At 33.4% G+C, this 12,462-nt stretch overlaps 1 protein-coding gene and 1 non-coding gene across 2 annotated transcripts; one reads left to right on the forward strand and one right to left on the reverse strand.

Moving 5' to 3' along the window:
* The first annotated feature begins 2,633 nt into the window (after positions 1-2,633).
* LOC121225854 (small nucleolar RNA R71) lies at positions 2,634-2,740 on the forward strand. The gene has a single exon (XR_005923758.1). It is a non-coding gene; the product is annotated as a small nucleolar RNA R71 (small nucleolar RNA).
* Positions 2,741-10,430: 7,690 nt separating this feature from the next.
* On the reverse strand, positions 10,431-12,165 carry LOC107920302 (uncharacterized). Its single transcript, XM_016849940.2, has 2 exons — positions 11,415-12,165; positions 10,431-11,244 (listed from the first exon to the last, which is right to left on the reverse strand). Exons 1-2 carry the CDS (start codon positions 11,704-11,706, stop codon positions 10,643-10,645), a joined length of 894 nt encoding a protein of 297 aa, XP_016705429.1. The 5' UTR covers positions 11,707-12,165; the 3' UTR covers positions 10,431-10,642.
* Positions 12,166-12,462: the final 297 nt, after the last annotated feature.

The raw sequence follows: 12,462 nt of genomic DNA on the forward strand, positions 1-12,462 counted from the left end.
AGTGTTACCAAAAACAAAAAAATCATCCATGAAAACCTCAACAAAATTTTCAACCATATCAGTAAATATTGCCATCATGCATCGTTGAAAAGTTACAGGCGCATTGCATAAACCAAAAGGCATTCGCCTAAAAAGCAAACGTACCGTATGGACAAGTAAAGGTTTTTTTATGTTGGTCCTCCGAGGCTACAACTATTTGGTTATATCCCGATAGCCATTTGGAAAACAATAGAATTCATTACTTGCCAGTCGATCTAACATCTGATCCATAAAAGGCAACAAAAAATGGTCCTTCCAAGTGGCTTTGTTCAACTTTCTATAATCAATACAAATTCTTCAACCAGTAACAGTTCTTGATGAAATTAACTCATTACGCTCATTTTCAACAATCGTGATTCCACTTTTCTTCGGCACATACTGCACCGAACTTACCCACAAACTATCTGAAATAGGATAGATGATTTCTGCATCTAACCATTTGATCACTTCCTTTCTCACAACCTCTTTCATAATAGGATTGAGCCTCCTTTTCCCATCAACTCGAGCTTTTTCACCTTCTTCTAAAACGATTATATGCATGCAAAATGAAGGGCTTATACCTCGAATATCAGCTATAGTCTAACCAATTGCTTTCTTAAATTTCTTTAGGACAGCAATTAGTTGCTCCTTTTGATCTTTCGTCAGTTCCACTAAAATGATCATAGGCAAAGTAGAACAGTCACCTAAATAAACGTATTTCAAATGGGAAGGAAGTACCTTTAGTTCGACTTTAGGTAGTTCTTCAATTGACAACTTGGGTTACACAAATTCTCTGACTTCTAACTCTAACGGTTCAAATCATGTGGATTGAATAAAATTTCTCGAATTGGCTTCCATCAAAACCATGTTTTCTTCACCTTCTTCATCCTTCAAAGGGTCAATATCTAAGGGTTTCTCCTATGGATCTTTTTCAAAATTGCTTTCCATAGAAACCAAGGTTTCTATCTCTTCCATAACTGAACACTCCTCTGTCGAATCGGGAAATTTCATCGCTTTAAGAATGTTAAAGGTTACCTGATTTTTTGAACTCGCATAGTGAGTTCTCTTTTTGCACATCAACATTCTTCCCATGGCTAAGAAAGGTCTCCCAAGGATGATCGGTACTTTCTTGTCTGCTTCAAAATCTAAGACAATGAAATTAGCAGGAAAAATAAATTTATCAACTCTTTCCAAAACATCCTCGATCTTTCCTTTGAGATATGCTAAAGATCGATCTACTAGCTGAAGCATCACAGTTGTAGGTCTTACTTTACCTATCCCTAACATCTTGAAAATTGACTTAGGCATCAAGTTGATACTCACTCCTAAGTCACACAAAGCTTTACCACAGTAAGATTCACCAATGTTACAGGGTATAGTAAAGCTTCCTAGGTCTTTCAATTTCAGTGGCAATTTGTTCTGCAGGAACACAATGCACTCTTTTGTCAAGGCAACAGCCTCATACTCTCTTAGTTGTTTCTTCTTGGATAGTAAATCCTTCATAAACTTCACATAATTCGGCATTTGTTCTAAATCCTCCACCAATGGAATATTGATGTGTAACTGCTTCAGACATCCAAAAAATTCTTGAATTGCACCTCTTGTTTCTGCTTGTGTTGCTGCAATCTTTGCGGATATGGAGGTGATGGAACTTTCGGTTGAACCGGACAACTTTTGTGAGTAGGTAAATCTGTATCCAAAGAAGATGTTAAAATATCTGAATTCACTAAGTCAGGGATTACCTTGTCAGACTTTACAATTTTTGATTCCTTTGGTGTAGGAACTTCAACAGCTGGTTGATTCTTCTTAACGGGATTATCTTCGACATCAATCAATCGAGGTTCTAAAATTTTACCACTTCACAATGCCACTACCTTGATATGTTCTTTACCTAAATTTCTTGGATTCTTAGTATCACTCGGCAAGGTTCCTTACGGTCTATTACGTAGCTCCGTAGCTAACTCACCCATTTAGTTTTCCAAATTTTTTAGTGTTGTTGCTTGACTTTGGATCAAAGCGTCATTCTTTACCATGTATGCTTTCAACAAGTTCTGCAAACTATTTGATGCCTCAGCTTAAGGTGGTTTTGGAGCTTGCTGATTAAACCCTTGAGATTGGTTGGGTCTTTGCTCCAATAAGTTGTTGTTCAGTCCATTTCCTTGGTTGCTCCAAGAAAAGTTAGACTGGGGTTCTTATCGACTTTTATTTTGATATTGTTCCCCACATAGTACACTGACTCAAGATTTGGTGGACAATTCTCAAAAGAATGACCTTCCCCACAGTACACATAGGAAACTATTTCAAACAGACTTGGTGTCTGAGCTGTAAAAGTATTAGTACTATTAGCGGTTAACTATTTTAACATAGAGGAAATAGACGATACCTAAGCTAATAACGGAGGGAAGGAGTCAACTTCATGAACTCTGGCTACGCGTCTTCCTAAAGCTGTTCAATTTGTTGGTCATTGATAGTTATTACTCGTGGTCCTCTCGATGATCTCATAAGCCTCATTATAAGACTTAGAAAAAATTACACCATTCACGTAAACATCTACCATCAATCTTGTATGTGCATTGAGACCATTATAGAATTTCTCCAACTGGATACAATGAGGAATCCCATGATGAGGACACTTACGAAGTAACTCCTTGAATTGCTCCCAAGCCTCATACAAAGACTCGTCATCCAATTGTTGGAAAGTTGTAATCTAGTTCTTTAACTTAGCGTTTTTGCTAGGTGGGAAATACTTAACCAAAAATTTCTCTACTAATTCTTGCCATGTAGATATGGAACTTGGTTGCAGTGAATTAAGCCATGCCCGTGCTCAATCTCACAACGAGTACGGAAACAACTTCAACCTCAGTGCGTCTTCAGTCACACCGGCTATTTTGAATGAATCACTCACCTCCATAAATAATCGAAGGTGGAGATGTGGATCTTTTGTAGGCATACCACTAAATTGGCCCACCGTTTGTAGCATTTGAAACATCACTGGTTTCAATTCAAACTGGGTTGCCTCAATATCTGGCCTTCTAATTCCTGGGTTTAACTTACTGAAAAGTGGCACAGCATATTGTCTGATGCATCGATCCCTATCATTGGTAATGAGGATAGGATTTCGTACATAATCGGCTTCATTACCTTGGTCTTGATTCAGATTTTCAAGGTCCATCTCGACTTGTCTTTGAGCTGTTCGTTCACGTCTTCTTTGTTTGAAAGTTCATTCAATTTCAGGGTCTACAGGGAGTAAGTCAATATTCGATCTATAAACACCTGAAAACAAAATCACAAAAATTAAAAAGAATAAGTTAGTAATGTTAGAAATAAATCAAATTGAAAATAAATAATTTCACGAAAAAAAAATGACTATGGCAATAGTTGACAATCCCTAGCAACAGCGCCAAAAACTTGTAACGCTTAGGTTTGTGCAAGTGTACACAGCCGTTATCAATTAATAAGTAAGTATCGAGTTATCGTCTCCACAAGGATTGTATTTGTGCTAAGTCACTTAATTTTTAAAATTATATTAATAATTTGGTAAATAAAAACACAATATAGTTGAGAAAGTGGTGATAAAAATATATTAAACTAAATGCAATGATCCCTAATGCAAATTATCCTAAGTATGCAAACTATACGAATGAAATAGATTTTAGTAAAATTAAACACAATTTGCAACAATTATAGTATAAATAAACTAGGACAATTACTTTAATTTAACTCAATTTATTATCAACATGCTTAATAGCATTCAGAAAAACATTCCATGGCAACTCGATCTTTCATGAGTTTGGAAACCACATTAGGTCCTTTCGGAATCCTTTACTTAGTAAATACACATTTTATTGATCCTTATTTACTAAGAGTTTCTTAGCATTTGTGTGGGGTAACAGGGATGTGTTAGGTTTGAAACGATTTAATCACATAAATCTAAAAACTATGCAAATAACAGAGCTTGGTAAGAGTTGTTATGCAACCTACAATTTAATAGTGTTAGGATCTAAATTGAGCATGCACATTTCAATTATGCGTGCATTAGCCGTCGTCTGGTTAGGATCGCTCAGCTAATTCAGGTGCATTTCAATCACGTATGAACAAAATACAAACTTGATTTTAATTGAAAACATGATCGATTGAGGCACAAACATTATAAGCATGAATCAAATAAATATTATTTAATCAAAGCAATCATCCTAGCTTAATTTAAGCTAATATTATTTAATCAAATAAACAAAATTAAGCTAACATTGTTGTAAACAAGAACAAAGAACACATAGCAAACATCTTTATATTAAGTTAAAGAAAAGAAAGATTAAACCCAATTCAGAGTGGTTGGGACACAAGACTCTGACTAATGAGACTCATTCGTTCCTTTGCTTTGCTCCTTTGCTGATGGTTCTCCAAGGTGGCCGACCAAGGGTTCTTTAAGAGGCTTAATTGCTAAAATCTCTATGAAGAGATGATGTTAATCCTGGGAATGGAAAAGGCTAAGAGAAAAAGAGAGAATGATGCTTGATGGATGCTTGAGGGATGATGAATGAATGAATGAGAGGGTCTTCTTTATAGGTGAGGAGGGAGAGATAGTTTGCTAAAAATAAAAGTTTCCATCCTTTGAAGAATCTTTCACGGGTGGCCGGCCATAATTTTAGTAAATTGAGTTAATTTTTCCTTGATTTTTGTCAATTTGAGTGCCACAACAACCCAGGACTAAGACTCTTCAGGTAAATCTCTAATTTCTTTAACTCTTCAAGGACCTTGTGCAATTAAACCAACATGTGCAGCCTAATTTTGGGTTGACTTGGTCTCCAATTTAGACAGTTTTGTAATCCAGCAAAGCTATCAGACTTGTCCAAAATAAATCAACAAGTTAGAGGACAAAAGAAGTAAATTTATCCAATTTAATTAATTAATTAAAAACCCAAATTATTAATGAAATTATTTAAAATTAATTATTAAATATTATTTTATATTTTATTATTTAATTTAATCATGCATGGCCCACTTTATGTCTTAAAAAATATAATATATTCAAATTAATATAAAATAATTCTTTTATTGCGTGAAAACTATATAATAAAGCATAAAATCACATTTTAATAATTTCTATGTCCTAATTTCATATTTTCACATATTTCATTAATTTATTAAATAATTACTTAGTTTTAACAATAGATTTAAGTAAAAAGGTGATAAATTACATAGGAAAAATCCTATATATTTTTCTGTTTACAATGATATAAGAGTATTCCCCTATACTCTCAAAACTATTGAACTGTTTATTCCAACAAGTATGTAGTCTGAAATACAATACAAATATAGGTGCCCAGATATGTAGTCAAAATTATGGATCTACCTATGGGGCCCGTTTGACGCATTCTAAATGAAGGTTCGTGGTTTAAGATATTCATCAGGATTTATCCTTCTAAGTAAGTGGTCACAAAGACATATGCACGAGAATCCTTATGAAGCACGCTAGTGGAACCATTAGATGTGGTCTCATTGGCAAGTAGTTGCAAAAGAGTCTACAAGAGGAACTACTGAAAGATGGGTTAGAGAAAACTACCCGCCAAATATCAGCACCTCTATCTGATTAATCAATTATCATTTTATTAGCATTATGTTGATATCAGGTATGGGCAACTCACTAGGTTCAAATGAACTTACCAATGCATTCGCTACGAATTGCATGTTTGTTGGTTGATTCTAGGAAATCAAGAAGAGACCAAGCCAGAATTCACTAGAAGCTCGGGCAACTTATAGGGTGGTCGTAGTAATATGGATACAGTGGTGCAACCTAGAGGCGAAGTCTCAAGGTTCAGGTCAATTTGTAACCAAGTTTAAACAATTTCAAAATTTTTAAGTCTAATTATTGTTTTTGATATAGAACTTCTATAGAAATAAGCCATCCTCTAGAATTAGAAATTATGGTAAACCCATTGAGTGTAATAAATAACTTAGCTATGTTAATTCTCTAGTATAAGAAATGTTTTAAGTTAAGTTTCTATAATAAGAGTTCAGATTATATGATTTCTTCTTTTAAACTTACGACATGTTCTCGAGCCTTACATGTTAGAAAGTTAGTTAATGAAGTGTAGCACCTTATAGTCCGAATCTGACGATTGGGTCGGGTATGGAGTGTTACAAATAAGTTTTGAAAAGAAGCAATTATTGTCAACTTAGCATATGAGGGAAAACATAAAAGAAATAAAACTAAAATCAAATAAATACTTGCATCATTAAGGGGATAGGCTTTTTAGCCACTTGAGGAAAGCCATAACTCGTAATGTCTAACAATTTCAATTTCCTATATATTTGATTAGAGCAAAGGTGTCATGTGATCCTTGCAAGTCGAGTTACTTAAGTATGACACAGAGCCTATTGAGGAGTATTTTTCTACTATTGTCATTGATGATGATGATGATGATATGAATGAGCAAGAAAAATCAAGTGGCACCATTTTTTAAGATAGTAAATGCGATTTTGTGCCTATTATTAAGTCTAGATCTAGCATTAAACCTTGTTTCAAAGTTGATGTCAAAGACATTGATAGTAATAGTGAGAACTATGATGATAGTGGTAGTGAACTTTGTGAATCCAAAAAAGTTGATAGTGAGAATATTTTTTCTTAGAGCCTATTAATTTGGACAAGTTAAACCTTTATTGACATCCTAAGGAGTTGTATTTTCACGATTTCAATGTTCAAAATTTTTGTGAAAGGTTAAAAGGGAGGATGATTCATGTAAAAATACTGAGAGAAAAGAGACATTTAATGGTAAAAGTCAATTTGATTATCCAACTTTGGTGTGAAAATTCCTACGATATAAAATTAAAGAGTTCAATTCACATTTAAAAAGAGAATGCAAAGAAAGAGAAAACCTATCCAAAAGAGGGGAATGATTATGTTTTCACTAACCATAACTTAAATTTGTCTAATGGACTTGTTTCACACTTTCAGAAATTTGTTGATCCTTTGAGAGGAATTCAATTAACCCATTCCAGGTGTGATAAAGATTCTTTCTTATTCAACCAAAGACAAGATTAGATGCTGAATCTTTTTGAGGAAATAGGGAAGGATACATTCTCGGATGGGGTGAAATTTATTAAATTCCATTTATCAAAGCTGCTAATTTTCAAGTTTGGATAATCAGACAAATTGCAACAACTTTTTGAATGCGATCTAGGTTTTTGTGGATTTAAATGTCTTCATAACATTTGAATATCTATCTCTTAGCTTCAAAAATCACTTTGAATAACTTGATTTTGAGTTCAGGAGCTCAAGTTATGGTTGTTTTAATGAAGACCGTGAGAGTAAAATTTCATGTGAGTGAAATTTTTGGACGGGATTATAATAGAAATTACAAATTTCAAGCTTTTAATTCAAGTTTAAATCATATTGAGTTCGATTTTTAGGCTTAAATTTTATTATATATGAGTTCAATATTGTATTTATTAGGTTTTATTAATTCATTAAATTATTATTTATTTATTCCAAATTTTTTATATTTTTTACGTATTTTAAGTTATTTATAAGTTTTATGTTTCTTAGTCAATAAGAAAGTTTAGTTTAAAACTACTTTTTATTTAAATTAATTAGAGTTTCAGTATACTTGAGAGTTTTATTATGATATGCTTAGCTAGCCTATATAAAGCCCTCTTCATTTATCATTAGATACACAGTTGTTTTACATTAATAAAATTTTCAACTTTGGGAGTTAGTTTGTTGGTGATTAGTGTTTAGACCTATTACCATAAAAGTAATTTTAAATTTAATCCATCATCCCTTAGGTACGATTCTCGGAATACTTACCAGTGTTTTGTTGTAACACCTTTATTTTATAATTTGATATGTATACTTGCAGGCACTGCTATTTAATTTCTTATCACTTGTTGTAGTATTTTCTGTTCAAACATTCGCACGTTTGGAGGGGGTCATGTTCGCAAAGAAAGAAAGATTTTCTATCCAATATGATGTTTGCTACAAAGCAAGATTGGTGGCAAAAGGTTATGCTTAAAAGGAGGGAATTTATTACAATGAGGTATTTTCTCCTGTTGTGAAGCATTCCTCCATTAGAATTTTATTAGATTTTGATGGCCCGGTTGGATTTGAAACTAGTTCATTTGGAAGTAAAAACTGCTTTTTTTTACTTGAAGATTTGGAATAAGAAATCTATATGGCTTAGCCAGAAGGATTCAAGTATGTTGGAAGAAAAAATTTAGTGTGTAAACTTGAAAAATCATTGTATGGTTTAAAGTAATCTTCGAGACAGTGGTACAAGCAATTTAACTAGCTTATGACAAAATAGAAGTACATAAGAAGCAAATATGATAATTATGAGTATTTTTGCAAACTTCAAGATGGTTTTCTTATATATTTTCTTCTTTATGTTGATAGCTTCCAAAAGTCAAATACAGATTGACAAGCTAAAGACATAATTGAAAAAAGAGTTTGAGATGAATGACCTAGGGGAAGTAAAGAAGATTCTTGGCATGGAGATAACTCAAGATAGAAATTTGAAAATACTTTTTCTGACTCAGAAACAATATCTAAGAAAATCACTAAAGCATTTTGGCATGAATGAAAAGTCAAAACCTATTAGCACTCCCCTTACTCTCATTTCAAGCTTAATGTCTTTATCTCGCTAAAGAATTATGCTGAACTAGAATACATGTTAAAGATACCATATGCAAATGTTGTTGGTAGCTTAATGTATACTATGGTATGTACAAGACCTGACATTTCACAAGCAGTTGGGATTGTGAGCAAGTATATGTATGATCCAAGAGAGGAGCATTGTCAAGCTACAAAATAGATTTTGAGATATATCCAACATATAATGGATATTGGATTGATTTTTGAGCAGGAAGATAATTAGGGTGTGGTTGGATATTGTGATTCAAACTATGTTGGTAATCCAGACAAATGACGATGAACTATTGGTTATGCGTTTACTCTCGCAAAGGAACTAGTTAGTTGGAAGTCTACTTTACAGTCAGCGGTTGCTTTATCTATTACAGAAGTGAAGTATATGGCAATCACAGAGGTTGTAAAAAAGACAACTTGGCTTCAAAAGTTGCTTGGTGAACTAGAAATTAAGTAGAAATATATCAAAGTACATTGCGATAGTCAAAGTGTTATTCAGTTAGCAAAGAATCAAGTTTAGAATGCTAGGACGAAGCACATTGATGCCTGGTATCATTTTGTACGAAATATTCTGGAAAAAGGTATAGTAAAGATCTAAAAAGTTTCAACCACTAAATCTTGCCAAAATGATGACTAAGGTTGTGACTGCGAGTTTCAACTATGTTTGGACTTGATCAATGTTAAAACTTGAAGGTTGAAATTTGAAGACACTAACAAATGTTGCTTTGCAAGGAGATTGAAAATGTAGAAAGTTGCTAATGTGGAGATTTGTTGAAAATAGCACAATCTCACATCTAAAAAATAAAAAGTTGTGGAGATTTTGTACTATATAAATAAGGGTTGTTTATCCATATTTGAATCATCCCAAACTTGTCATATTCTTCATAAAGTAACTTTTTTCCTCTCCTTATTTATAATGTTCCACTTGTATCTTTTGTAATAAAATATATTTGGTAGTATCAGGAGACATAAGCATAAATTTTCAAACCTCATTAAATTTCTAGTGTTCTTTATTGCTTTTATTTTTCTTTCAATATTTTGTAGGGTATAAGTGTAGTGATATATTGTGCTATTAAATTACGTTGTAGTGAGATTTTATCTAGAATGTTGGATTTTAAATGGGATCATTTGTGACCCCTCCAATCTTTTCCGGGAATTAAACCTAGTGTTGTTTTCTAGTACAATAATTTACTCACTTTTACCTTGTTAGCACAACATCGTAAACCATTGTCTCAATCTAACCTTCAAAATGTGGCATCTACAAATTATATTTGTCATGAATATGAATTTTCGAATAGACACGATATCTATGTTATATTGATCCAAAATACTATATTAGTACTAAATATTTTATATTTTATTTATTTAGATTATACATGTTAAGTTTCAAGTAAACTAAAAATATCTAACCATTTGTTTTATATAAAAAGAGGGTAAAAAGTACCATGATGGCACTTGTTTTAGGAATTAGATTGCTTTTTGCCCTTTTTACTGAAAAAATGATCAAATTAGCCCTTGTACATTAAATGAAAGAGCAAACTAATACTTTTTGATAAAAATTTCATCTTCTACTGTTAAAACTAACTTGGCTGACACAATAATTAGACAATCGCACGTGGCATGCCACATATAGCTCATTTTGATACAGTGACCAATTTTTAAAAGTAGAATTGGATGAAAATTTTAAACTAAGCAATTTACTCTTTAGTCTAATGTATAGGGATTAATTTATCCATCTTTTGAATAAAGAGAACAAAATACAATCTAAATCTTAATATAAGGGCTCCATGCACTTATTTTCATTAACAATTAACATAGTTTTTCTTTGGAAACATAAAATGTACTGATCTATATCACTCGACTCACAAGTGTTTTGAGAGAAGTATGCTTCTTTCATGTACGTGTTTAAATGATGTCAGAATGTGTTAAATACAAGTATCAAACACAAAGAAGAGGTTGAATTAGGCTGAAAATGTTAGCAATTCAATTAAAAACTATGAGGAAACAGGGAAGTATAGCACTGGGATTTGGTACAACCAAATACTCCAAGTTGGAGTGACGCCCTATACGTCCAATTGAATCAAAATCTTCACGCGCCCCATCGATGGTATTGCCAATACTCCCTGCAATCACCCTGCAAACAATTACAGCCCTTTTCAACTTCTTCAACTTGAAAGATACCATGTTGTCACACACTTCTTCACTACTCGTACTCAACCTAACCCCATTTTTCCTAGTGAATTCCATGTCAAATCGGGAATGAATAATCCGGCACGCTCGACAGCTCGGGTCTTTGCAGAGCTCCGGCACCGGTTTCGGCTTCCTGCAGCAAGCCATTGTAGTGCCATAGAAAAGTAACAGCTCGTTTCCATCTATGGTGCTCCTTGGATGTCTCTCGTGTTGTTGGTTGGCTTTTTTGATAACTTTTTCTCTGTAATCCTCGAACCTTTTGAGAACTTCTATGGAGTTCTTCACTTTTAGTACCCTTTTGATCTTCCATGATGGCTTTGACTTTGAGGGATCCATTAACGCTCTTTGAAAAATCAACTCAATGATGTTCCTTGATGGGTCACCAACATTGAGCTCTGATAGGAAAGAAAACTTGCATTGCAGGGTTAGATTGTATGCAAAATATGTAGCAACTATTTCTAATAGCAGAGCCAGAAACCATTTTGAAAGCTTAGACAAAATATGGAAGCCATTAAAGGAATACAGGGTGAAGCAAAAGTGAGCAAAAAGAAGAGAAAAGACATACCACAAAACTGAGTTTTTGGATGGATTGGCCTAAAAAGTGCTTCTCGAAAGGGGTTTCTGAGTTGATGAACAAGCTCTTTCTCTGGGTTCTGGGTTCTTGAATTCCCACAGCTTTTTTCTGGTCTTCCAACCACATCACTCAGCTTAGCTACACAGTTGACATTCTCCTTCAAAGAAACCCAAACTGCCAGCATTTCTCCCATTGTTTTCCCTCTCTCTGACATTGATACTTTACAACTTGTCAAGGGAAGGCAATGGGAGACACTTTTTTCTGACTTACACTTGTTCCACATTATATTATTCGGATCCGGATAATACCCTTACTTTCACAAGTATAAACAGCCTATCATATCCTTAAATTGAAGGGTTGAAAATATATAATTACAGACATTGAAATTCAAACCCTGAAATAACCGATTAAACTAAGTTACAGATTCTATACGTTGTAATCATTGTCAATCACAGTCCCTGCCAAAAACGTGGCAGTTTAATCTCATGTCAGTTCGATGTATTGTTTAGACATGGTAAAAAATTGATGGGTTCAAGTGGATATATGGGTCACAACGTGGCTACATTCTTATACCATCCCTGCCCAAAACAAAGACAAAACGGGAGACTTTAAAGGGTTTTGGATTCTATCAACAGTGCATTTATAGTGTCTACCCTACTCAAGTTCAAAACAAGACTGCAAGCTAAGGCTACCTAATATAAAAAACTATAAATATCTGTTCAATTCAAAATATTACCATCATAAGCACAGCGACCAACTTCTATATATAATTCTCTTTATATAATTTTTCAACCTATTTGGAAGATTAAACCTTCAAATATGTCGAAAATGAATAAGGAAATCTCGAATAAAACTTAATACAAAAAAAAATTCTTTAAGTCAATAATGAAGTGTGCTGTAAAGCAGTTTCAAACCAGAAATTTATCCATACCAGTGAGATAACCAGAAATTTGACTCTAGTCTAGAATGTGACAAATACCAAGCATGTTTTCTTTTGTTCTTCTAAAAGGTTCCTTTCAAATGGTTCACAATTCACATG

This window comes from Gossypium hirsutum, chromosome D13, assembly GCF_007990345.1.
Source record: "Gossypium hirsutum isolate 1008001.06 chromosome D13, Gossypium_hirsutum_v2.1, whole genome shotgun sequence".
Classification (NCBI taxonomy): Eukaryota; Viridiplantae; Streptophyta; class Magnoliopsida; order Malvales; family Malvaceae; genus Gossypium; species Gossypium hirsutum.

Coding starts and splice junctions, on each gene's coding strand:
- LOC107920302 (XM_016849940.2), bottom strand. CDS start 11,706: ATGTGGAACAAGTGTAAGTCAGAAAAAAGTGTCTCCCATTGCCTTCCC. Junction 11,245..11,414: donor TCCAAAAACTCAGTTTTGTG/GTATGTCTTTTC, acceptor CTTTCCTATCAG/AGCTCAATGTTGGTGACCCA.